The sequence below is a fragment of the Stegostoma tigrinum genome, chromosome 40 (genome assembly GCF_030684315.1).
Source record: "Stegostoma tigrinum isolate sSteTig4 chromosome 40, sSteTig4.hap1, whole genome shotgun sequence".
Classification (NCBI taxonomy): domain Eukaryota; kingdom Metazoa; phylum Chordata; class Chondrichthyes; order Orectolobiformes; family Stegostomatidae; genus Stegostoma; species Stegostoma tigrinum.
In genome coordinates this window covers 11,553,148-11,580,636 of record NC_081393.1, presented here as the reverse complement: position 1 = coordinate 11,580,636, position 27,489 = coordinate 11,553,148, and the positions used below count along the sequence as shown (strand labels likewise).

The 27,489-nt window shown below is 43.2% G+C and overlaps 1 protein-coding gene across 7 annotated transcripts in view; it reads left to right on the top strand.

Moving 5' to 3' along the window:
* Positions 1–27,489, top strand: part of nsd3 (nuclear receptor binding SET domain protein 3) — a 105,338-nt gene that overhangs the window by 63,675 nt on the left and 14,174 nt on the right. For 5 of the 7 annotated variants that reach the window (XM_059641148.1, XM_059641149.1, XM_059641145.1 and 2 more), the window contains exons 13-22: positions 1,540–1,719; positions 1,932–2,084; positions 4,971–5,127; positions 8,524–8,732; positions 9,454–9,566; positions 10,190–10,459; positions 10,754–10,870; positions 15,062–15,203; positions 16,680–16,786; positions 22,759–22,963. In XM_059641148.1, coding sequence (XP_059497131.1) covers positions 1,540–1,719; positions 1,932–2,084; positions 4,971–5,127; positions 8,524–8,732; positions 9,454–9,566; positions 10,190–10,459; positions 10,754–10,870; positions 15,062–15,203; positions 16,680–16,786; positions 22,759–22,963 — 1,653 coding nt within the window. The remainder of the gene's footprint in view (positions 1–1,539; positions 1,720–1,931; positions 2,085–4,970; positions 5,128–8,523; positions 8,733–9,453; positions 9,567–10,189; positions 10,460–10,753; positions 10,871–15,061; positions 15,204–16,679; positions 16,787–22,758; positions 22,964–27,489) is intronic. The other 2 variants (XM_059641150.1, XM_059641151.1) reach the window with 2 other exon arrangements.

Here is a 27,489-nt window from a genome sequence, read left to right as displayed (position 1 = left end):
CTGCGCCTCCCTTGTCCCAGGTTTTACAACGTGTTTGGGATTGGAGTGGAGAGCTGCACGTTCTGCGGTGTAGAGGTTGGAGTGGGTGAGGGAGTGGAGAGGTTGAAGCGATTGATGTCTTGACGGCAGTTAGGTTTCACAAGCTTCAAAATCTCCCCTCCCCCCACCCCATCTCAAAACCAGCCCAGCTCGTCCCCGCCTGCCTAAACTGTTCTTCCTCTCACCCATCCCCTCCTCCCACCTCAAACCACACCTCCATCTCCGACCTGTCAACCTCATCCCGCCCCCTTGACCTGTCTGTCCTCCCGACCTCCCCATCTACACTCTCACCTTTTACTGGCTCCATGCCCACCTCTTTGACCATCTGTCTCCTCTCCACCCACCTTCTCCCCTATCCATCTTCAATCCGCCTGCCCCCTCACCCGACTTATTTCAGAACCCCCTTCCCCTCCCCCATTTCTAAAGAAGGGTCTAGGCCCGAAAGGTCAGCTTTCCTGCTCTGAAGATGCTGCTTGGCCTGCTGTGTTTGTCCAGCTGTACACCTTGTTATGTCTGCTAACGTGATTGTTTGCAGAGATTATTCATGTTGAGGCCTTCAGATTTCTGGGGTGAAGCACAGGAGAGTAGGGGATTGAGGAGTGGGTGAAGGAGAAGGGGATGGAAGGAGGAGAGGGAAGAGATGGTCTAAGAGCGGTTGCAGAGGAAGAGGGATATGGAAGAGAGCCAAGGATTGAAAGGGAGGAGGAAGGTGTAGTGAGGTGAGGGACAGGAGGAAATGGAGGATGGGGGAGTGGATAGGAAAAATGAGTGTGAGGGGAGGATTAAGGACAGAGTGGAGGAGATAGACAGTGATGGAATGGGTTATGGGACAGTAGTTGAAGGGGTTGACAGGTAGGTCACGTTTGACTGGGGCACTGCACAGGATTTCTTATGGTGCAGTCAAGGCTCTGTCAGGAACGGTGGTGTATTTGGAAGTTTGATCATTATGGTCTAGACTGGGTGGGCTGGTTTGGTGTCAGGGGCTTGAGGGGTTGGTTTGGCTCCACAGTGAACCTGAAATATGCCAGTGTTGGCAAGAGTCAGGTCTGAGTTAAAGGTTAATCAGAGGAGAAAGTAATGCCAGGAGGGATACCCTCAACTCAGCTTGCTGTTCACATGTCCCATACATGATACAAACAAGATGACGTGGGCTGTCTTTGCTTTTCCCCTTATCCCATTGTGCTTCAACTACTCATGAAAGGACTATTTCAATAACTTCCCAATGCCAGGGTACGATTTCTCAGTCAAGGGAAATGAACAAAACCTACCTTGGAAATATAGAAAGTGCACCATCTTGTGCACTTGATGTGAAGTTCAGCTCATGAATAAAAGTTGCAAGTTAGTATTTCATATCAAGCATATCTGTTGATAGGCTTGCAATGTGATGACCTATTTGGAGTTTTGCTCAGGACAGACTTATTTTCTTTTTGCTGTTCTAGCTCACCAAACAGTTGGCAAGTCCTTTTGAAAAAGAGTTGTGTTTTCTCTATATGTGGCCAGGTCGCATGCTGCGCTGTTTGCGGTGTCCTGTGGCTTATCACATAGGGGAGAGTTGTATTGCAGCTGGCAGCCTTGTCCTTTCGTCCCAAAGCATCATCTGCAACAACCATTCCAGCTTGAAGAAAGGCAGTCGTGCGTCTCTCCAAGTCAATGTAAGCTGGTGCTTTATCTGTGCCAGAGGTAAGACAACTTTTCCCCTGCCTTCGGTTTCTGTGATGCATTAGCTTAAAATGGAGCATGTGTTAGTTGATCTTTTTTTTAAAGAGCTTTTTTCTTCCCTTTTTTTTGTGAGAAAAAAAACTTCAAGATTAAATTCATGTTTTTCAGATTTTTTTCGGGGGGAATCATGGGTCTTTTCATTGCACCTCATGTTTTTCGTTTGTTTCATGTAGGGTTGATTGAGCAAGACCAATCCGAAACCCTTATCAGTTCTTATACTTATAAGTCGCACTACCTCCTGAGCGAGTCAAATCGTTCGGCTGAGTTGTTGAAAAAACCTATGATTCCTCCCTCACCGTCAACTGCAGTAAAGAAATGTGGGAAAGGTAATAAAAACCAGTTTATCTCCAGAACCATATGTGCTTGAATTTTCTTACCACCTACCATGCTTTTATCCCTTCCCCGCATCTGCTAAATCTGTGGCTTTTTTCAATCCTGTGTGATCTTGCTCATCAAAGTGTATAAACTGAATTTTTTCACGTGTCTATTTTTTGACCGATCTACTTAATGATCGCAAATTTGAGTGATTCAGTTAGCCTGGGCTTGAAATAATTACAAGGTCAACTTTCGAATCCGTGTCATGCATTTCAGAATGAAGTGGTGCAGTTGTCACTGGACATGTTTTCTGTACCATTACAGGATTTCTTCATATCACCTTCAGATCAATAATTTTGCATGGATAGTATCATCCTTTACCAGTGCTATATTTTAGATAGGTTGAGAATGGCAGTTTCTTTTATGACACAATAGTGATGTATCAGAATTAGGAAAAACGCCTTATCAAAGAATCTGTATGTTCCAAATATGAATATGCATTCTGTTGGTTTTCACAGAAGACATTCTCACAGTGAGAAAGAAATCACTGCATGTTTACTTCCGACCATTTGTGTATTTCGATTTTTGCATAAGTTCATTTTAAGCATAAGACATTAATTGTCTGGACTTGGAAATATATAAGGCAAGATGCATCTTGTCTGAGTGAAACATGGAAACACATGTTTCTTTTTCTTTCTGGTTAAACAGTGTGCATGAATTGTTGTGGTTCTGTACCTTTATTTGCCCTGAGCTCCTGATTTACCCTTGTGCGTTGGTTCTACTCTTCCATGGCTTTTTGATTCACTCTTGGACTCTAACTCGTAGTCTCGGACAGAACATAGTCCCTGGGGTATGCCTCATGCATTCAATAATGATATCCCAGCCTGTGCTTACCGATGTTCGTTGTTTTCAATGCCATGTTGCTGTGATTGCTTTGCAGTCTTGCACGCGTTATCTTTGAGAGTTGTCTACAGCTCTGAAAGCAAATAGTCACGTGATCGTGTCCTTGTTGATACAAAATAATTTCATTTGGAATTTGTCTTTCACATCGGGAATTGTCATACTTGGCCAGTTTCCTTCTGCCCTCTTTGGCTCACCTCTTTGTAACTGTCTGGAATTCGTCATGGTTAAATCAAATACCAGGCCAAAAATCCAGTTACACTTCTGATGAATAGGCACGTAATTAGAAATCAAGTTGTTTTGATTACATGGTGGCAAAAAAAAGACTTCCTGTGTTTGATTTAATCTGACTGGTCAACTTATTATTCTGGGTGAAATAATTTGTTTAATGGAGGGAGCCTTGCAGTTATTTTGAGCCCTACTGTTGCTTAGCATGAATGGGTTGCTGCTTAACCTGCGTCCAATGAAAGGCGTAACTGCTTTACCTGCTTAATGCTTTTATTCCAAGTTTCTGCTTCACCTTTCTATCTCATTAGCTGGAGAATGCTGTATCCATGCTTTTACATGTTGGATGGATAACTGGGTTTGCTGGCAAGCTACATTTTGTGGGATATTAGAGGAGAATGCTTTTTTTTTGCAGCTCCCACTTTTTAACAAGTAAGCATGATTGTACCAAGAACTGGGGGTAGAAATTTGCATTGGGTGATCATTAGAAACAGACATGTCTGCTCCATGTTCCATGTCTTGTTCGGTACTGTTGACTGCAAGAGATTTGAATATTGTGCAGGAAATACTGGAGATAGCCAAAGCAATGCCATGAAGTTCATGCCCCAAGTTAAAATAAATTTCCAGCCTGCTTTCCCTCCCAGTGTCTGTCATTTTGCTGCCAGCTGATGAGTCCTTCCAATGTTTAATGCATGTAATTCAAGGTAAAAGGGTGTGGGAGTTGCCAGCAATGAAACAGTTCCTGAGCATGTTTTATGTCACAGCTGCTGTGTCTGTCATTGCATCATGTGTTTTTATTCATCTTCATCAGCGTTGATCTGAATACAGTGTATATGTTGAGTGGGCTGGGGGGACATGGCATACCTGGAGTAATATTTCCAGTGGTGAGATTTTCCCTGAAAGGATACCCATTCCTTCAGGATAAACTGACCCTGATCATGCTGATATCCACTTCATTATTCTTTGGGATACCACCCACTGCCACTGTCTGGTCAACATTGATGATTGCTTCCATTACTTCTGCTCAGCAGATTTGTGTATTCATCTGCACAGAGATTCATGTTAACAACTGTGAACTGAGCAACTTCCCTCTTCAGCTCTGGCAAAATGGCTTTGTATTTCTCAGGTCTAATTTTTTTTTCTCCCACGTCTCTCCTGTGATGAGCATTATGTCTATGACACATTGCTGCAGCTGACATTATTTTGTGTTATTGGCTTCGTGCACACCGGTCCAAACTTCAGTGCAGTAAGATGTTCAATCATGTTGCTTGACTTTCGGGTTGGAGGAGTAAGGTGCAAACTGATATGACATTGCTACCCGCTCTAATACCTATTACTATAACTGTCTGGTTCACGAAGCAACACAGTTACATATTAATCAACAAAAATTAATCCCTTCGGTTCCTTCAAATGAAATAAGTCACAACTTTTGAGTTTAAAAATTATAACTAAATGTTTAAAGTAAAAAGTTAAGGCACCTGAGCTGTATTTATCTTCAATCTGTAGTCCTCTAAAGAACTCAGCCTTTGCAGTTTAAAATGGGACATTGCTCAGTTGTTCTGGGTATGTTGAAGATCCCTGTCTGCAGTAGGGAATTGTGTACCTGCATGATGCTGACCCATAGTGATCAATGTTCCTCACTGAGCATTGCCTCAATTGACCTTGAAATGCCCATGTCTGTGTGACTTTAAAGTGGTGAGCACTAATAAAAGCAGCAGTAGTTGAGCATGTTTGTGCAAATGTTTAAGAAAGTTTTTTTGTTCTGTATTCAGGTGGCCGCCTGTTGTGCTGTGAATCCTGTCCAGCATCCTTCCATCCTGAATGCCTGACGATTGAAATGCCGGAAGGGAACTGGTATTGCAATGACTGTAAGGCTGGCAAGAAATCACGATATAAGGAAATAGTGTGGGTCAAACTGGGTATCTACAGGCAAGTCATTTTGTTTTAAAGTGATAATGACCTTTCATAATAGATGACTTAACAAGTGTTACAGGTTTTGGATCAGAAATACTATTTAACGGAATATAATGGCAACAGTTTTGCTGAAGTGTGATTATAATATGCCATAAACAATGCTGGACTAAAATCACGAGAGTATTGACAAATGATTTCTATTAGTAATTCCTGCCTGTTGTCCCCTTCCACTTTCTTTTGAGGGCTAATAGTTGACATTTAAGAAAAAGAAAGCAACAGCATAAATAGCTAGTCACATTGCCATTTTGCTTCATTTCTTTGTGCATTAAGGCAGCATTTTTGAATCTGCGGTGTGAGGGGCTGAAACGCATTACCCTTTCTCCCTTGTGTAATGAGTTGGAAGTGTGTAAAGGTCGCGATTCTGATATGTCTCTAAACACATATGAAGGATATAGTCTTAGATAACAACATGAAAATCTTAGGACTAGTATTCTGAATAAGTATAAAGCAAGTGCTGGAGAAATCCATTTGTGACAGTATCTATGGTGACAGAAGGACACTTCATGTTTTATGTCCAAGGTAAATCTTCAAAATTAGATAATGGAAAATAATGAAAAGTTTGGGTACAATTTGCTTTTATCCACCATGTTTCTGTTTATTCTAGGCTGAAAAAATAATCTTGAATTTGCAGATAACACAGTGTGAAGCTGGATGAACACAGCAGGCCAAGCAGCATCAGAGGAGCAGGAAAGCTTGACGTTTCGGGTCAGGACCCTTCTTCATCCTGTGTTCGTCCAGCTTCACACTGTTTTTTCTCAGATTCTCCAGCATCGGCAGTTCCGACTATCTTGAATTTGGATTTGTGTGACTGAGGACATTTTAAATTGAAAACTGAGGTCATGATATTTCCTTTGCCAAGCCATGTGCAAATTTTGTCCAAGTCCACAAATCCAGTCCTGCGATGAATCGCTTTGGAGCTGTATGTGCTATTCCTGCTGAGATATTTGTGGCGAAGCATTTGTTGCTTGGCACCGAAGAGAGGACTGTTCACTCATCTGTGTTTCATTGTGCAATTTTGTTTTCAAAACATGTACCAAAAGACCCTCTATAAAGGGACCAAATTTGTGACATGTTTAGGAATTGCAAATCTGATGTGGTTGATGTGCACAAATACCAAAAGAGCAAAACCAGACCACATTCCCACCACGGAGACAGACATGGTGATTTATTGCCACATTCCTTCAGTATCACTGATCTTCATTTCAGTAATTTTCCTGTTGCATTGCCTGTAACTCCAGTTGTGTCTCAAGAAAGCTGTGCATGATTTGATGGAACTTTGAATATCAGCAAGCTGTAAGAGACCACTTTAAATAGAAAGTCTCACATGTTTGGCATTTAAAATTACTTGGTGTCCTGCTGCAACTGGTACTAATTTAAGTATTTAAAAACTTAATTTCAAGCACCTCATACATGCTTGGCTGACATGATGTGTGCACACTGCAGGGTTAAACTCTCCAATGGATTCTACTTTGATAGACCACACAATGCTGTGGAACGAGTAGCATGGATAATTTAGCTGCATGCTGTTGCCTTGCATCATTTCAAACCGGGTCTTTATGTTAAACTAGAGCCTTCGTTTAAAAGAAGGTCAGAACAAAATTTTAATGTTTTAGGCAGTGGTCAATGGTTCAGATAGCATCTGTGTATGGAGACTAGATTATTGCTTCAATATGTATAATATTGGAGCATTTGTCGGTTTTCCCAACAGTGTTTCATGTAAACACATGTCAAATTTCATACCCTTCAGATTTGATAGCCGGCTCTCTGTGGTTATGAATCCAGATGTGTGTGAGAGGATAGACTCGATGTTTGGAAATGGAGTGATGGGTACACACTGGGGCCTTGGAGAGCTTTTGCCATTGACTGACTTGAGTCAAATCCAGTCCAGCATTTAGAAGGGTCATTGCATGATTACGTTGAGCAGAAGAAGGTATAATTTTGTGGAGAGAAAGAGGGAGGCTGTGGTTTTAGTTTCTGACTGATCAGAATATTCTTAATTACTGCTATGTTACAGCCACTGTATTGTCTCAGAATATGTCACAGATGTTGTCAAAAGATGAAGCTAGATGATTAAAATGCTGTTGGAAGATTTGGCTGTTGAGAAAGAGAGAGAGAGAGCTGGGAAATGACTTCAGAAGGGAAATTCCAGGCAGCATCAATAGACATAGAGAAGCAGAAGCATCCTGGCCAGTGTTGAGGTCAAGGTTAAAAGAATTGGAAGAGAGGATAGTTATTAGGGGTGTGTGTCATCTTGTACTGTCGTAACTCATGATGAGTCCTCATCATTCATTCATAGTATCCATGCACCCTGATGCTGAAACAATTGTTTCTCCTCAGACCTCTGTTCCATTGGCAAGTTGGCAATATCCCCTTCGTTCCTGAAAACTGCACATTAAAACTTAGCAATGTGATTTTTTAATGAAAACTTCTGAACTTGAACCATTAATGCTGTTCTTTTCCTCATAGTTGCCACCAATAGTGCTAGTTATCACCAGCATTTTCTGTTCTGATTCGATCTTCCAACTTTCTGACCCTTCCAACAACCACCCTGAACCAACCTCCATTTCCTTTCCACAGCTGATTGTCTATTGAGACTACATGCTGGAGTATTGTATAGTTCGACAGGGGAGATGGTGACATTTGATACTTGATGTGGTCCAGTGAGATTTTATGTTGGATGTCTGATTCGGTTAGGAAATACATTCAGGTTGTCGTAGATTTGAATTTGAGGGCTAAGCACAACATGTGATTGGCCAGTTTTGTTCAGGAGAAGGTCATGCAAGGTGATGGTGAAGTAATAGCTGAATAAATGAACAAGAGCAAAATATGTGGCTGATAGACAGCTAAATGTTCAGAAATTGAATTTTTAATGGCAAGCAACTTTAATAAGAGTTTAATCCAGAAACAGAAGCAGAAGGAAGATGGAATTTGAAATGAATGTAGGTGGTGAGGAAACACAGGTGATCAGAAGCGATCTTTGCAAATGATGAATACCCTGGGAATAGTTTAAGGGTATAGCAGATGACAAGGCTAAGATTGTGATTAAGTGTTTCAACATAACTCCTGTGAAAATTCAGCCAAGCGGAACAGTGCGACTAGCCTCTTGGGACGGACAGATTCAAAGCATGTTGGCTTTTTCCAGAATTTACCTCTTTCCTTTATGCTCCTGTGGTTCAGTGATAGCTTTAGGTCATGATAGGATGTCTGCATGTTTCTGAAGCCACTTCTGTTGGCCAACGCACTTCACTAAAAGATTTTTGCTCAGACAATGTGCTGTTAGCTTGGCCATTTGTGATATGGTGATAACCAATGATTCTTTGTAGTTGTCCTTACCATGATTGTTTGTTTCAGGTGGTGGCCAGCAGAGGTTTGTAATCCCAAATCTGTGCCACTTAACATTCAAGCCATGAAGCACCACATAGGAGAATTCCCTGTGCGTTTCTTTGGATCGAATGATTACTATTGGGTCCATCAGGGCAGAGTCTTTCCTTACTTAGAAGGAGACAAGGGCAACGTGTCAGATAGTCGATCTGGTGGTATTAATGGGATTTTCAAAAAAGGTAACCTTTTCACAATTAAACCAGATATATATTTCCCTGTGGTCTAGCAAGAATATCATTATTGTGCATTGTCACTTCCTTGTGACAGATGCTTTGTGTGACTCCCTTGCTGTAAGGTAACAAAATAAGTCCACAACTATTAGAACGTAGACTCTGTCAATTCTAAGGTGGAATGGGATTTTTATCTAAAGAATACTGTTGGAAATCTGTTTGGGTCGCTGGAGCTGAAGTGCATCATGTTTTAATAAATTGAATTTTGCTTGAATTTTGCTTGTATTTTCTTGCTGAGAATTTGGATGCTGTTGTTGTCTTAATAAGTGGCTTTGCAAAAATTCAATCAATATGACTGCTTATGAGTTCTGTACCAGGAAAAAGACTGCAATGCACATGAGTCATGGTGTGGAGTTGGAGGAGTACAGCAGGTCAGACAGCATCAGAGGAGTAGCAAAGTTGACACTTTGGGTTGGGACCCCTTCTTCAGAAGTTCTGAAGAAGGATCCTGACCTGAAATGTCGATTTTTTCCTTCTCCTTGGATACTGCCTGACCTTCTGTGTTCCTCCTGCTCGACGCTGAGAGTCTGACCCCAGCATCTGCAGTTCTTGCTGTCTGTGACTATCTTGATGTGTATGTGAATTGCTCTTGGTGGTAGTCTGTTAAGCTGAACACAGAGTATGGCATAGCATATGGAGGAGAAATTCGTTTTTTTTTTGCTGCTCATAGCACTGGAAGAAGCTGCAAAAAGATTCCATGAGCTAAAGTTACTGAAAGAGAGTAAGGAAGCACTTGAAAATGAACGCAATGAAAGAAAGCCACCAGCGTATAGATTTATAAAGGTAAGGTAAAACTCCTCACCACCACTGGGCATAGGTTCCATGACTTTTCTGAAGAATGAGTGTTTGAAGTAATTTTTTAAAATGATTTTTCATCTATAGCCACTTAAATCTGTGCAACTCCATTCAGATGTACAAATGAAGGTGGAATTGCTTCCACAGCCAAATTGTAACCTTTTCCAATAATGGCGCCGAGTCACTTTTCAGCTTTGACCGCAATTAAGAGCAGGATACTGGTGAATTATTGTTCCCTGTAGCCTGGACGAATATTTGATTACCAAAGTACAAATGAATGGTTGTGCAGCAGATCTTTCAATTTGCAAGGCTTTGGACCACATAGACTATTTGAAAGATTTTTTTTGATGTTTTTCTTGAACATATTGGTTTTTTTGGTCCGGGATTGATACTTCTCACAATGAATTAAGTCTTGACTGATTCACAAAAGCGAGTGAACAAGAAAAGTACAGGTATTATTGATTGAAACAATTAAACTATAAAGTAGCAGTTGTCAGTTAGCTGCTGCTGAGAGCTGAACTTGCCTCTTCAGTTATGAATGACAAGGAAAAGTATAAAATGCTGAAATGTGTGCATGAATGAAATCCAGCATTGTCTCCTGTCTATACCAGACAAACAAACCTGTTGGCAAAGTGCAGATTCATGTTGCTGATGTGTCAGAAATTCCACGGTGCAACTGTAAGCCCACAGATGAAAACCCTTGTGGACTGGACTCTGAATGCCTGAACCGGATTCTGATGTATGAGTGCCATCCTCTTGTGTGTCCAGCTGGAGAAAGCTGCCAGAATCAGTGCTTCACCAAACGACTCTACCCGGAGACAGAACTTGTGAGGACAGAAGGACGTGGCTGGGGTCTCTGCACTAAAGTAGATATCAAAAAGGTGGCTTCTCTTTATATTTACCTTCTTTAAACTTGTCGGGCATGAATGTGTCATTAGAGTGGAACGACCACAGAGATGGCTGGAGGAAGTCATGCATTCTGTATTTGTTTCAGATTTCCAGCATCTCCAGTATTTTGTTTGCAGTACAGACTCTCTATAAAATGTGTGCTCCTTCCAAATAACGGGGATGCTGAATTTGATACACAGGATTTGACAGACATGTTGTGGGTGAGAGAGTGATTGCCATTTAAAAGTATCATTAACACGTCCTCCTTTTGTCATCCTTGCATTCAGGGTCAATTTGTGACTGAATATGTTGGTGAGTTAATTGATGAAGAAGAATGCAGAAACCGCATAAAACATGCTCATGAAAGCAACGTTACCAATTTCTATTTGTTGACCTTAACCAAGGTAAGGGGCAGTGAGTTTCTCTTTGTGTGAAATTATTTCGTCGGTAATTGTGATGAAAGCTGAATTGAAAAAGCACAAGCCCTTGGGGTGCATGCAACACAGCAGCATGGAGTTCATGCAGACAGGCATTGAGTGCTAAATGTGACAATTTGCACTTGTTCTATGTTCCCATGCCACTGATTAGAGTACTCAGTAAAAAACATGTGCTTCTGAGGTGGGAATGCTTCGTAAAGGAGTTAATGTGACAATTTGTTGTGCAAAGCAAGCAAGAAAAACAAGGTGACGCATCCAAATTGTGCTGATTGTGACCTCGGAACATTCTGAGCTGTGTTGTAGCAAATATAAAATTTTCTGATTTGTGGCCACTGAAAGAAACTTGGTTGAGTTGGAGATAATGGGAACTACAGATGCTGGAGAATCCAAGATTACAAAGTGTGAAGCTGGATGAACACAGCAGGCCAAGCAGCATCTCAGGAGCACAAAAGCTGACATTTCAGGCCTAGACCCTTCTTCAGAGAGGTCTAGGCCCGAAATGTCAGCTTTTGTGCTCCTGAGATGCTGCTTGGCCTGCTGTGTTCATCCAGCTTCACACTTTGTTATCTTGGGTTGGGTTGGAGTAATGTTGCACGTGACAAGACCTGCCAAATAATAATGCTGTGATGAATGGATAAACTTTGTAAATATTCAGCCTTATTTTTGTGTTGAATAGTGCCAAGGCATCTTTCCTGTCCACTTAAGAGATCAGCTGAGGCTAAGGTTTTCTGTGTTCTCAAAGGGATATCAGATCTGACAGGGTAGTGTTCTGTACTGAGGCGTCAAACTGGATCCTATGCACCGCAATTCTTGTCAGCTGGAATGCTATCAGTCAAGAGCCGAGTACATCTCAGTGAGTGACCTTTTGACTGTATGAATAATGATAGACATAGGAATTTATGATGAGCAGCCAAGCCAGTCCAGAATGGCAAAATACCTGGGAAGCCAATGAAGCTGATTTTACACCCTGACAAGACAACCATGTTTGCCATCAAATTTGGGCCAAAAATGTGTTTCCAGTTCTCTGGCCTTGTGATGTTGAGTATGTGATGTGGAGCACTAGCCTTGGTTACAGAGGGCTGTGGGGTACAAGTGGCTAAGCCTTGATAGAACTGTAGAGGGCATTGATGAGACCACATTTAGAATTCTGTGTACAATTTACTTCTGACTACAGGTGAGAGATAATCACATTGGAAGCAATTCCAAAAAGTTCACCAAAGTTAATTTTTGAGGTGATAATGGGAACTGTAGATGCTGGAGAATCCAAGATAATAAAATGTGAGGCTGGATGAACACAGCAGGCCCAACAGCATCTCAGAAGCACAAAAGCTGACGTTTTGGGCCTAGACCCTTCTTCAGAGAGGGGGATGGGGTGAGGGTTCTGGAATAAATAGGGAGAGAGGGGGAGGCGGACCGAAGATGGAGAGAAAAGAAGATAGGTGGAGAGGAGAGTATAGGTGGGGAGGTAGGGAAGGGATAGGTCAGTCCAGGGGAGACGGACAGGTCAAGGAGGTGGGATGAGGTTAGTAGGTAGGAGATGGAGGTGCGGCTTGGGGTGGGAGGAAGGGATGGGTGAGAGGAAGAACAGGTTAGGGAGGCAGAGACAGTTGGACTGGTTTTGGGATGCAGTGGGTGGAGGGGAAGAGCTGGGCTGGTTGTGTGGTGCAGTGGCGGGGAGGGGAAGAGCTGGGCTGGTTGTGTGGTGCAGTGGTGGGAGGGGACGAACTGGGCTGGTTTTGGGATGCGGTGGAGGAAGGGGAGATTTTGAAGCTGGTAAAGTCCACATTGATGCCATCGGGCTGCAGGGTTCCCAAGCGGAATATGAGTTGCTGTTCCTGCAACCTTCGGGTGGCATCATTGTGGCACTGCAGGAGGCCCATGATGGACATGCCATCTAAAGAATGGGAGGGGGAGTGGAAATGGTTTGTGACTGGGAGGTGCAGTTGCTTATTGCGAACCGAGCGGAGGTGTTCTGCAAAGCGGTCCCCAAGCCTCCGCTTGGTTTCCCCAATGTAGAGGAAGCCACACCGGTTACAATAGATGCAGTATACCACATTGGCAGATGTGCAGGTGAACCTCTGCTTAATATGGAAACTCATCTTGGGGCCTGGGATAGGGGTGAGGGAGGAGGTGTGGGAGCAAGTGTAGCATTTCTTGCGGTTGCAGGGGAAGGTGCCGGGTGTGGTGGGGTTGGAGGGCAGTGTGGAGTGAACAAGGGAGTCACGGAGCGAGTGGTCTCTCCGGAAAGCAGACAAGGGTGGGGATGGAAAAATGTCTTGGGTGGTAGGGTCGGATTGTAGATGGCGGAAGTGTCAGAGGATGATGCGTTGTATCTGGAGGTTGGTGGGGTGGTGTGTGAGAACGAGGGGGATCCTCTTTGGGCCGTTGTGGCGGGGGCGGGGTGTGAGGGATGTGTTGCGGGAGACGCGGTCAAGGGCGTTCTCGACCACTGTGGGGGGAAAAGTTGCGGTCCTTGAAGAACTTGGACATCTGGGATGTGCGGGAGTGGAATGCCTCATCGTGAGAGCAGATGCGGCGGAGGCGGAGGAATTGGGAATAGGGGATGGAATTTTTGCAGGAGGGTGGGTGGGAGGAGGTATATTCTAGGTAGCTGTGGGAATCGGTGGGCTTGAAGTGGACATCAGTTACAAGCTTGTTGCCTGAGATGAAGACTGAGAGGTCCAGGAAGGTGAGGGATGTGCTGGAGATGGCCCAGGTAAACTGAAGGTTGGGTGGAAGGTGTTGGTGAAGTGGATGAACTGTTCGAGCTCCTCTGGGGAGCAAGAGGCGGCACCGATACAGTCATCAGTGTAATGGAGGAAGAGGTGGGGTTTGGGGCCAGTGTAGGTGCGGAAGAGGGACTGTTCCACGTAACCTACAAACAGGCAGGCATAGCTGGGGCCGATGCGGGTGCCCATGGCCGCCCCCTTTGTCTGTAGGAAGTGGGAGGAATCGAAAGAGAATTTTTGAGGTGATAGTGTTGTTGTCTTGCTTTTTTTTTGTAGTTCTTTGACAAGAGAGAACATGAGATTGGGTCATCTAATAGACTGTAAATGGAGTTGACAGATACAGAAACAAAAATTTCTGGAAAAGCTGAGCATGTCTGGCAGCGTCTGTGTAGAGACTGAGAGTTCATGTTTTAGGTTGAGTGACCCTTCCTTAGAACTGTTCTGAGAAAGGCTCAGTCAACCTGAAACATTACCTCTGATTTCTCTCCACAGATGCTGCCAGACCTGCTCAGTTTATATAGCAATTCCTATTTTTGTTTCAGATTTACAGCATCTGCTGGTTTTTTTTTTCAGGTTTTAATGAGCTGAACAGATTTTTGGATCAATGTGAATTGAGGGTTTTGGGGTCTGGTATTAGGAAGTTAAGGCCACAAGGAAATGAGCCATATTGTGATTGAATGGTAGATCAGGCCTAAAGAACTGAATGGCACACTCATCTTTCTTTTGATCTTTTGTGGTCCACTTCTCCTGGGTTCAATGTCCAGAGTTTCGTGCCCATGTCTGTATACCTGCTGCAGTTGAGAAGTTGGAAGTCATCATGCTGGAAGAAGGCTGATTCCTCAAGATAAAACATTTGAGTTATAATTCTCATTGCACCAGTTTGGTCCTTGAGACATAGCTGTTTGAAATTTCAGTATCACTGCTTTACTTGACAGCCATTGTTATTGTCATATCCAAATATTTCCATCAATGGCATTCAGTTTTTTGGAGGCCTTAATATTTAGATCACTTCTTACATAGCACCTAATCCTTTTGGTATCCATCTTAACACTATCGCTGGCAAACAGCATGAAGCCCTGAGTTAAATAGAAGTATTTAATGCAAACTCAGCTGAGTCCATTGTCTGAAATGAAGAAGCGCCTATAACAAAAACAGAAATTGGTCCAGGAACTGAGTAGATCTGGCAGCATCTGTGGGGAGAAAGCAGCGTTTCGAGTCAGGTGGCTCGTCATCAGAACAGCCTAGAGCTAGGTTTTCATGTGTAAACTTGTAAATGCCTTGCGTTGTATCCTTTGCAAATGAATTGGATATTTGGGCCATGATGAGAGATTGGCTGTAAGCTCGGAACAAGGAAGGGTTTGGGAATCAAGGTGATTGTTGCCAATTAAGAGTGAGGCTGAAAGGAATTGTTCAATTTATGTTTTCCTAGGATCGTATCATTGATGCTGGGCCCAAAGGTAACTACTCCCGCTTCATGAACCACAGTTGCAATCCAAACTGTGAAACACAGAAATGGACAGTGAACGGTGACACACGTGTTGGACTTTTTGCACTTTGTGACATTGAAGCAGGTGAGAGTATGTGGGAGGGAAGGGGTCTTAATGAAAACTTGGTGCCAGGCAGGGTCTTTGCATTATTGCAAGCAGAATTGGGCTGAAAGGTGGCAAATGGAGTTTAAGACAGATAAATGTGAGGTGATTCACTTTGGGAAGAATAATAGGAAGGCAGAATACCGGGTCAATGGAAAGATTCTTGGTAGTGTGGATGTACAGAGGGATCTTGGTGTCCATGTACGTAGATCCCTGAAAGTTGCCACCCAGGTTGATAGTGATGTTAAGAAGGATTACGGTGTGTTAGGTTTTATTGGTAGAGGGATTGAGTTTCGGAGTCGTGATGTCATGCTGCAACTGTACAAAATGCTAGTGCAGCCTCATTTGGAACATTGCGAGCAGTTCTGGTCATCCCATTACAGGAAGGATGTGGAAGCATTGGAAAAAGTGCAGAGGAGATTTACCAGGATGTTGCCTGGCCTGGAGTGCAGGCCCTATGAAGAAAGGCTGAGGGACTTGGGTCTGTTCTCATTGGAGAGAAGGAGGCTAAGAGGGGATTTAATAGAGACATACAAGATGACCAGAGGATTAGACAGGGTGGACAATGAGAGTCTTTTTCAGAGGATAATGACTTCAGCTTGCACAAGGGGACATAGCTACAAATTGAGGGGTGATGGATTTAAGACAGATGTCAGAGGCAGGTTCTTTACTCAGGGAGTGGTAAGGGCGTGGAACACCCTGCCTGCCAATGTAGTTAACTCAGCCACATTAGGGGCATTTAAACAGTCCTTGGATAAGCTTATGGATAATGATGGGATAGTGTAGGGGGATGGGCTTAGATTAGTTCACAGGTCGGCGCAGCATCGAGGGCCGAAGGGCCTGTTCTGCGCTGTATTGTTCTATGTGCAGTTATGAAGTTGATGGGAAACTCCACATAGGAACATACATATACATATTGAAAACCATCAAGTCACTGTGTCTTGAAATGAGGGAATGAATTGCAGTGACATGTGTTTCAGACCATCCTGGATGATGTTATTTAGTTTCTTGTTATTAGATTGCATATAATTCATGTGGCTTAAAATGGAAAAGAACAGTAGTATTTGCACAGTTGTTTCCCAGCATACCAGAGCCCAATCTTCTTCTTTGTTTTCACTGAAGCAGGTGGTTTTCATGTTGAGTAAAGTTGTCTGCTTAAACATGGACAGATAAGTCAGCATCAGTAATGTAATCTGTTCTTCCCACATGACATCCAGTAAGCATTGTACTTGGTGTTTAACTGTACAATTGCCGGACGATGTTGCAAACTGCTGTGCATGGTTACTGACTTATCAAGGACCCGGGTAGGTGAGGCTATTAAAACATGTCGTGCTCCGAAATATCATCAGCAATTATAAGCATAGGTTTTTGATTTGACCTCTTGAAACCTCCAAACAGGTTGCTGCCTTCCAAGTGCTAACTACTTGTCAAAATAATGCCCAGTTGTTTTACTTTTAGGATCTGAACTAACCTTCAACTATAATTTGGATTGTTTGGGCAATGGAAAGACGGTATGTAAGTGTGGAGCTCCTAACTGCAGCGGGTACCTGGGTGTGCGTCCAAAGGTAAGTGACATGGTGTTTGCTCTAGGCATCGTTATGTAACGTGAGATCTTTTTCAAGAGCAGAGCATTGGGGTGGAGCTAAAAAGATCAGACTGAGGTGAGAGCAGGAACAGGGGACTGAGTTGGATCATCATCGATTGTTGTATTGAATGATGGACAGGCTCAAAGGGCTGCATGACTGAATCCTGTTCTCATTAATTATGTTTCTATGAATAGGAAGATCAGTGTGAAATAAATTCTGTTGCAGCAAGTTACTTGGAAACTAAAACAGGATATGAAGGAAAGTAGGGATTATCATTTCAAAGGAAAGTTGCAGTTGCTTCACACAAGTCCCTCTCTTCTTAAAATTCAGTGGGGTTATTTATTCACAAGTAACAGCCAATTGGCTTTCACAGTTGGTGGCAGGCAAATGTGCTATCAGTCACCAGCTTTCATCAAGTCTAAAGTGGCTTCCGAACTGTCCAATTCACTGTTACTTGCAGTTTAAAAAATTTGGGAAAAATGCCTTCTTCCCTGAGTGCAGATGACCTCTTCATTAGACTTTGTGAATGCAAACAACATTCCTATCTGATGTGCTACAAGGCAACTTGCCATTTCTGTGCGTGTGAGGTTCCCTGTTTCCACAACAATTTCTTCACTGTCCTCCTGCAAGGAAGTGAAGTACAGCAAGGAATAGCCAACCTACTGCTGAGTTGTAGTCTATCCAAACACATGATGTTTTATTGCCCAAAGGCATTTATGCATGTTAGTTGGTAGCATTTAACCTCAGCTCCATTGTCAAGCAGAGATGTTTGATGAGTGCTTCCTTGATGTCAAGGGCAGCCTCTGTCTCACCGGTAGAGTTTAATTCCATTGTCTGTGTTTGCATCAAGACAAATGAGCTTGAGAGGGTGACCTTGGCTGAGCCAAAACTAAAGGAAAGCACATACGCAATTGCAAAGCAAGTGCCACTTGATAGCACTGTTGATGACCCCCTCCATCACTTTGATTGCGAGTACACTGAAGTTGTAATTGTCCAGCTTGAATTTCACTTTTTTTTTGGAGGACACAACTGGCCAATATTCCACAGTGTTCTAACTGTGTACTGAAACAGCTTGAAGTAGGAATTGGCAAGATATGCAGCAAAACTCCTGAGTAGAATTACTGGAATTGTCGATGCCCACAATCTGTTCAGTCTTCAGTGTCTGCAACTATTTCTTGATATTACTTGATGCAAATCAAATTGGTTGAAGACTGGTGTCTGTGATGTTGGGGATGAGGGTGTGAGGGGTCATCCACTTTGCACTTTTGGCTGAAGGTGGATTTAAAGACTTCAGCTTTGTCTTTTGCAATGATGTGCTTGGTCTTCCCACCATGGAAGATGGAGATTTTTGTGAAACTTGGATCTCCTGTTGGCTAACCAGTTGTCTGCCACCAACACAAGATGTGACAGGACTACAGAGCTTAGATCTGATCCATGTGCCTTGAGACACTTCTTGATATCAAACAGAATGAACCAAATGAGTTGAAGACTGGCACTTAAGATACTGAGGACCTCAGAAACAGGCTGAGATGGATCATCCCTTCTGGCGTCTGGCTGTGCATGGGTGCAAATATTTGAGCCTTGTACTTTACGCTTGTATGCTGGGCCTCAAGGTCATTAGAAACATGATATTTACGGAGCAGTCACCTCTGTTTTGTTCATTTGACCATCATTCCCACACAAATCCGGCAGGAGGGCAGAGCAGACGTCTGACCTGTTGCTTTGCGGATTGTTTAACCCTGACCATTATACGCTGCTTCCATACTTTAGCTTGCAAGTAGATCTGTGTTGTAGCTTGACCAGGTTAGTACTTCATTTGAGCTATACTTGGTGTTACTCCTAGCATACTCTCCTGCACATACAATTGGACCAGGCTCTATCTCTTGGCTTGATGGTAACAGTAGATTAAGGGATGTGATGTGCTGTGAAACCACAGCACGTAAAGTTGAACAGGGTTGTCCTGTTGATGACAGCCCCCCAGCACTCCTGGGTGCCCCTCTTTCAGTTGTTTGCTCTGCATGATTTGTGCTCCATTTTGCACAGTGTTGTTGCCACTGAACACAATGGAGGACATTGCCACTATGAAGAAGGGACTTGATCTGCATAATGTTTGAGCAGTTGTCACAAACAAAGTTTGTCACTCTTCAAACTGACATGGACGAGCACGTGGGGAAGATGCCAATCGTCACGTAGACTGATGAGAATGCCGTTGAGTACATTTGTCCCTGTTGATTTCTTTAGCCGCTAGTCTGCATTTGTGATTTACACTATGTCCCTTAAGACTTGAACTCAGTCACTTGTGGTGCTGCTAAGCTATTCTTGGTGATGGCCATTCCAGTTCCATACTCAGAATACATTCTGTGCCCTTGCCACCCAGAGTTTTTCCCTCTAGTGGCATTGAACACACAGAATAATGATTAATGAACTGAGGAGTGGTGGGGTAATATGTTGTAATCAGCAGGAAGTTTCCTTGCCCATGTTTGACCTTGTGCCATGAGATTTCAGGGGGTCTGGAGTTTCAGTTCAGGACTGCCTGTGTGATTCCCTCCAGTCTGACTATTGGTGGAACAATTCAGCAGGTCTGGCAGCATCCGTGAAGAGAAAGCAGAAGTTTTTAAGGACGGTCTCTGGACCTAACAGGTAAACTCTGCTTTCCCTCCACAGGTGTTGTAAGAAATATGGAGTTTTCCTGTACTTTCTGTTTTCTTTTTTCTGATTTCCAGCATCTGTAGTTCTTTGGGTTTATTTATTTGTGTGTCCTGGGACATTGCCCATCTGGTGTGAGTTTTGTGAGAATGACTATGTCAGGCTATTGCTTGTCCAGTCTGTGGGACAGATATCTCACTTGTGGCTTAAGTCACCAGATCTTAGTGAAGAGTACTTCACAGGATTGGCAGGGAAAACTTCCGAGTGGCTTGATTTATTTGAGTACCTTGCTGGGTCATTGCAGGCCAGCTCAAAGTCTGCCACTTAACTCAAGGTCTGGAGTCACTTGTAGACCAGATCAGGTGAGGCAGGCAGACTGGTTTTTACAAGAATTGACAATGGTCACTATTCAGCTATCTGGTAATTTCAGATGGAATTGAAATCAATTCCAACTATCTGCTATAGTGGGATTTGATCCCATGTCACAGAACATGTAACCTAGGCTTCAGGATTGCTAATCCAGTACGATTACTACTACACCACTATCTTTTTGATACAAAGGCAATCAGAGCTGATAATGGCCTGACAAATGTATGTTTTCCAGAATCAGGCCACATTGTAATCGTCAGGAGCTTGCACCATGGCAAGTGTCAGGTACTCTTTTCCAATGCAAGGATACTTGAAACAAGTGTAGCATTTGAAATGCTGTCACACTCCCTCTCTCCATCACTCTTGGCCAAGAGCATCCAAAATAACTGTGAAACAAACTGTCAACTGCTAACAAATCGGCAGAAGAGAGCTAAGCTGTATAAAGAGAGGTGATACAGGTAATCTGATGCAGAAATTTGTCATTTGCTCCGTCGAGGCTTTTTGGCTCTCTGTAGAGCAGATCAATCAGTCCCCTTCCCCTGCTGTCTACCCTTAGTGCTGCAAGTTGATTTCCTTTCAGTTCCATTCTGTTGTCTTTGGAAATTACTCATCATCTCTGCTTCAACTCCCTGGGAGGCAGCAAGTTCAAAGCATTTCCACACAGTCTGATCAGCCATCTTTGGTTGAAAGCCTGAAGGCTAAACTTAAACATGGTAGCTTTTCTCAGCCTATCCTTTTAAAACCTGTGATAAACTTCTCTCTCCGTTTGACACAGAGGTTCTGAAATACTCTGTAGGTTCATGTAGCATTTGGACAGAGAGAAACGTGAAAAATCTGACCTTGAATCATCGTCTGTACATCCATCCCAGAACCATGCCAACTCTTCTCCAAGTTTTGCTGGATTCTGACCTTCAGCTAAACTTTCATTTAAGCTTTCACTGACCCCTGATTCTATCAGCCTTAAATATATTCACAGCCTATCATGTGGTCCTTCCTCGGTGTTGAAGGCTTTCTTCAAATCCACACAGACAAGATCCAGCGCTTTTGCTTCATCAGCCACCTTTTGACATTTTTTTAATAAGATAGCAATTACATTATTTGAAAAAGATTTGCCTTGCAAATATCTGCATTGGCTTAGCTTGATTAAGTCTGATTTTAGCAAAAGTGTGCTGATGGTTTTTTTTCCTTTCCCCTTCTGACTTTTGTTTTGAAAGGGAGATCATGTGCTGTTATTGGTAGCATCCCAAACTCTAAGCCAGAAGCACAAAGTCTGGGTTCAACTCCATGACTTCCTGGCCAAGTATGATTATTTACATGCTGAAAACTTGGCCAAATGGCTGGTATCAATCTGCTAATCCTTAAAACACAAGTGGATGGCATGCAGTAAGAGGGGAAGAGATTCCTGGCAGATGGGCTTTGTTGTATTATTTTATTCTGTCATGAAATATTGTCAGGTGAGAGGCTTCATTTGCAACCAATGTACTTGTTGACTGCCTTGGAGATGGCATGTTTGGCCAGCTCCTGGGGCAGCAACATATGGCCTGTGGTCAGGATCGCATAAGAGGAGACGGTCATGCCACTTGTAGCTGTAGCGGATGATGCAGGAGGCAATGCTCTTTGAAATGAGTTGATGACACTCATGGCTGCGAAGGATATGCTGGTGCTTGGGTGAACGTACTTACGAACTTTGTAAATGTAGATGCAGATGCTGTGTCTGTCCTTCTCTCGTTCGTTTTACTCCTTGATATGCTTCTTAGTTGTTGCTTTCTTGGGACCCTTGTGTGCCATGCCCTTGCCATTGCTGCAAACACATCGGAAATGAAGGTGGAGGCTTGTGGTGCAGCGAATAGAACAAAATGATGCCAAATCAGCACACAACTCTAGAGATTTGAACCCTGGACTATCAGATTAAAAGTCCAATACTGTGTCCACTGCACTACCAGACTCCCCGTAATGGAGTGACATGTCTCAAGCCAGGGTTGCCTGGAATCGGACAGAGATGTGTGCTTGGCCTGCTACGTGTGCTATTTGGTTTGAGAGACAAAGCAAGATAAAGGAAAGATTATTTCTAAATCTGCCATAGATATTAAACTGACATACCACTACAAGAAGTGCCCTGATACTTTTTTGTCTTGAATAAGCATGTTATCTTGCGACTCACTTATCTCTGGCCTCACCAGGGAGGACTGGAAGATCATAACTCGCCATTCCACTATCTCTACACCACTTCACTCATAAACCTGAGATTCAAGCTGTTGGGACAGAGTCTTGTCAAGTCCAAGTCTAATCCAGTTTGTCAGTATTTACTTCCTTCATAAAAACTAGCCACATTATTCATCAAGTTCTTCAACTTTTCATTGTGACTAAGCATAGGACTTCAGCCCGCCTCAGTGTCTGCCACTATTTACTGTGGGATGTAGAAGATGTTACACTCTCTTTCCAAGTTTCATTTCCCACTTCACCGCTGCTTTTAATATTTGGTGTATGACCTGGCTGTCACCTTGAAGAATTCAGTTCACAAGACTCCAAACCCCCTTAGCTTTTTGATCCCTCATATTCTGTATCGCCATTACCAGCCAAGGAGCTTGATCTTTGGATCCCTTCCCTAACACCTTTGTTGGATTGAACCTGCATCTGGAGCATCTCATTCATAAAAGGTAATTAATTGATTGCTTGGTTCCATTCTGGTCAGTCTTTGGTTCCAATTTATTGGATTCCTTCTCAACCTGTGAAGATAACCCTCTTCCAATTTTGACTGCTACTTTATAAAAGTCTAGTTCAGACAAACCAAGAAATGTGAAGCATTCGTGGCACTGAGGTGAAAGTAGAAAGGCAGGCAAGTTACTTCATCAGTGGTGACATTTTTTTAAATAAAAGCTTGGTCCTTTGCTGCAGAGATATTATGAAACTGAAGTTTTGCCTCTTGGATTTACCAGACAGCTGCTGCAACAGCAAATGAAGAAAAGGCAAAAAATGCCAAGAAAAAGATGAAGAAACGTAAAACCAAAATAGATGTCAGAAAAACACATGAGGACTACTGCTACCGATGCTGCGATGGAGGCGAGCTTGTGATGTGTGATAAGAAGGATTGCCCCAAAGCGTATCACCTGTCATGCTTAAACTTGACTAAACCACCTTTTGGTAAGCGCAGTATATATCTCTGAAATAATTCGACTTGAGGTACTGTTAATGTTGTTGTTTCAGCTGCAGATCACTATGGGTTGAGTGCATATTGAAATGTGACTTTGTTTTGAAGACACTGTGCAAACCAATTTGGGTGTGAATTTTAACAGTTGTTTCTTTGATGTCCAAGTCTTGATGTGCTGCTTGCATCTGCAGCCCTGAGTCCCAGCCTGGTGGTTTGACCTGGATGTTGGTCTCCATTTGAGCAAGGCTGTTCTGACCACCATCTATTGCAATTTTATTCTTCTGCAGGTCACATCAGGATGTATTGCATGATTTGAAGCTGTGGAAAATAAGTCAAAGACTTCAGTGCTTGATTAAAGCCTTCAATTTCCATGTTTATTTTGTGTGTTAGCAGAATAGTAACGTTGTAAACCTCAGAGTTCTCCAAGAATAATTTCCCAATCTAACGTTCGGAGAAACTACCTAAAATGTTGGGGCGTGGTGGGGGGGTAACAGCATGTGTCACTTTTACATTGCTTCAGTCACTGGCTTTGATCTGTTCACTGAGGTGATCAAATCAGAAGGCTGGTTATGTGGATCCAATTTGGCACTTTGAAGATTTCCAAAAGAGAGTCTTGTTATAACTACTTGTTGCTATTGGGATATCCATGCTTAACATCTTTTGGCAAAGAGTTTATTTGGGTTGTTGCACGGGTTTGGTACTTTCTCAAAATCAACAGGACAACTTCAGTGGATGTGGCTGGGATGTTGGGAGTGTGGTGGGGGAGAGGTTCTAAATTTCTTGATTAGCAGATGCCATGAGGAAGTGGAGGAAAAACTTGTAGATTATCTTAGGGCCACTGCTGTGGTGTCAGTGAAGGGCAAAGCCAAGACTGGCTGTCTGTAGGTTCAATTTGGAAACTATGGACATGATGGTAAATAAAGTGCCAGAGGTTGCATGGTGCGAGGAGGCAAAAGAAATGTAGTGATACAATAATTAAATCTTTATTAGTTTTGACACTTCTGTTTTATTATAAGGAGGCAAATAGCTGAGTGGTATTCTCATAAGACTATTAACTGAAAACGCTAGGATATGATCTGGGCACCTGGTTTGAATTTGAATTTAATACAAAATTCAGAGTCTAATGATGACTGTGTAACCATTGTCAATTTTTGGAAAAACCCATTTGGTTCATGGTGGGAAGCAAAAGGCAATCCTGACCTGGTCTGGTCTACATGAGACTCAGACCCTCAGCCATGTGTTTGACTCCTAACTGTCTTAACGAAAATTTGTAGCTTGGGTTGTGGATAAAGTTGTTTGTTGGTTTGTCAAGCCGGTAGTGCAAATGGCTTTGTTGCCATTCTAGGCAATGTCATCAGTGTGACCTCTAATCGAAGCATTGGTGTTCTGCTCCATTCCGAATTTATATGATCCCCTGGATGGGATCTTGCCACTTCCAGCGGTCTGTATACGGGTCTATTTCTGTGTGTTTATTAATAGAGTCCCGTGCTGAAAACCAGGCCTCCAGAAATTCCCTTGCATGCCTGCTGTTCACTTGTCCTAGTATAGTCACTTTGTTCCTGTCGAACTGATGGCCATCATTGTCTGTGTGTATTGACACAAGTGAATATTGGTTGTGTCTTTTTACTGCCGGCTGGTGTTCGTGTAATCTGGTTGTACACAGACTGTTGCTCAAAAAAACAGAACCAGAAGTGGCAAGACCCATCACGTCAGAGGATCACATAAATTAAGAACGGAGCAGTGCTTCGATTAGATATTGCACTGATAATGTCACCTAGATTGGTAATGAAACATCTGCAAAACACAGAACAACCAGCTTGGCGAGCTAATGAAGAACGGCTGTTAACTGCCCTCTGGGCACATAGAGATCGGCAATAATGCCTGCGTCCTGTGAATGAAGAAGAAAATTTCTTTTTAAAAAAGAACGGAGATAAGAAAGGTGGTATGGTGTCGACGAAACACTCTCTTGTTATCAACCATTTCAGAGTTGCTATGTCACACCTCTGGAGCAGATGGGACTTGAATCTGGACCTTCTAGGCCAGGAAATGGAAGACTACCACAGTGCCACAGGTCCAAACAATCTTGTACCCATATCTCTTAATTCAGAATTCTCTCTCCCTATTAGTGGAGATGTAAATGACAAATGATCAGTGCCATGGAACTGAACAGATTCTGTCCATTGACATAAGCTTCGGCTGGGATTATAGAAGAACTGTCAGTAGTGCTGCTCGGTGCTTTTCCTTTTTCGAAAAATACTTTGGAAACTCAGTTTTTGCTCTTGCAATTTTCTCAGTTTACTGGTGCTGTACTTCACCAGAGAAAGCAGTGGGGAAATTGTTAACTGGTGCTGATGTGGAGGATCCCAAAGACAACTCAGTGTTTTGGATGTGTGGAGGGCCAACATAGAACATAGAACAGGCCCTTCAGCCCACGATGTTGTGCCGACCATTGATCCTCATGTATGCACCCTCAAATTTCTGTGACCATATGCATGTCCCGCAGTCTCTTAAATGTCCCCAATGACCTTGCTTCCACAACTGCTGCTGGCAACGCATTCCATGCTCTCACAACTCTGTGTAAAGAACCTGCCTCTGACATCCCCTCTATACTTTCCTCCAACCAGCTTAAAACTATGACCCCTCGTGTTAGCCTTTTCTGCCCTGGGAAATAGTCTCTGGCTATCAACTCTATCTGTTCCTCTCGTTATCTTGTATACCTTAATTAGGTCCCCTCTCCTCCTCCTTTTCTCCAATGAAAAAAGTCCGAGCTCCGTCAACCTGTCTTCATAAGATAAGCCCTCCAGTCCAGGCAGCATCCTGGTAAACCTCCTCTGAACCCTCTCCAAAGCATCCACATCTTTCCTATAATAGGGCGACCAGAACTGGACGCAGTATTCCAAGTGCGGTCTAACCAAAGGTTTATAGAGCTGCAACAAGATCTCGCGACTCTTAAACTCAATCCCCCTGTTAATGAAAGCCAAAACACCATATGCTTTCTTTACAATCCTGTCCACTTGGGTGGCCATTTTAAGGGATCTATGTATCTGCACACCAAGATCCCTCTGTTCCTCCACACTGCCAAGAATCCTATCCTTAATCTTGTACTCAGCTTTCAAATTCGACCTTCCAAAATGCATCACCTCGCATTTATCCAGGTTGAACTCCATCTGCCACCTCTCAGCCCATCTCTGCATCGTGTCAATGTCCTGCTGCAGCCTACAACAGCCCTCTATACTGTCAACGACACCTCCAACCTTCGTGTTGTCTGCAAACTTGCTGACCCATCCTTCAATCCCCTCATCCAAGTCATTAATAAAAATTACAAACAGTAGAGGCCCAAGGACAGAGCCCTGTGGAACACCACTCACCACTGACTTCCAGGCAGAATATTTTCCTTCTACTACCACTCGCCGTCTTCTGTTGGACAGCCAATTCTGTATCCAGACAGCTAGGTTCCCCTGTATCCCATTCCTCCTGACCTTCTGAACGAGCCTACCATGGGGAACCTTCTCAAATGCCTTGCTGAAGTCCATATACACCACATCCACAGCTCGACCCTCATCAACTTTTCTAGTCACATCCTCAAAGAACTCAATAAGGTTTGTGAGGCATGACCTGCCCCTCTCAAAGCCATGTTGACTGCATTTAATCAAGCCATGCTCTTCCAGATGGTCATAAATCCTATCCCTCAGAATCCTTTCCAACACCTTGCAGATGACAGACGTGAGACTTACTGGTCTGTAATTGCTGGGGATTTCCCTATTTCCTCTCTTGAAGAGAGGAATTACATTTGCCTCTCTCCAGTCCTCAGGTACGACTCCAGTGGAGAGCGAGGATGCAAAGATCTTCGCGAGTGGCGAAGCAGTTGCATTTCTCGTTTCCCAAAGCAGCCGAGGACAAATCTGGTCTGGGCCTGGCGACTTGCCAATCTTAATGTTTGACAAAATTTTCAGCACATCAGTTCCTCTATCTCTATCCATTCTGGCATGCACACCTGCTCTTCTAAGGTTTCATTCACTACAAAGTTCGTTTCTTTTGTAAAGACAGAAGCAAAAAACTCATTTAGGGCTTCCCCTACCTCCTCAGACTCCACACACAAGTTCCCTATGCTATCTCTGATTGGCCCTACTCTTTCTTTGACCATTCTCTTATTCCTCACATAAGTGTAAAATGCCTTTGTGTTTTCCCTAATCTGTTCTGCCAAGCCTTTCTCGTGCACCCTCCTGGCTCTCCTCAGACCATTTTTGAGCTCTTTCCTCGCCTGCGTGTAATCCTCTAGAGCTGAGCTTGACCCTAGCTTCCTCCACCTTATGTAAGCTACCTTCTTCCTTTTGATGAGAAGCTCCACCGCTCTCGTCATCCAAGGTTCCTTTATCTTACCCCTTGCCTGCCTCAGAGGGACATATTTATTCATCACTCGCAACAACTGTTCCTTAAACAGTCTCCACGTGTCTATAGTGCCTTTACCATGGAACAATTGCTCCCAGTCCATGCTTCCTAACTCATGTCTAATCGCATC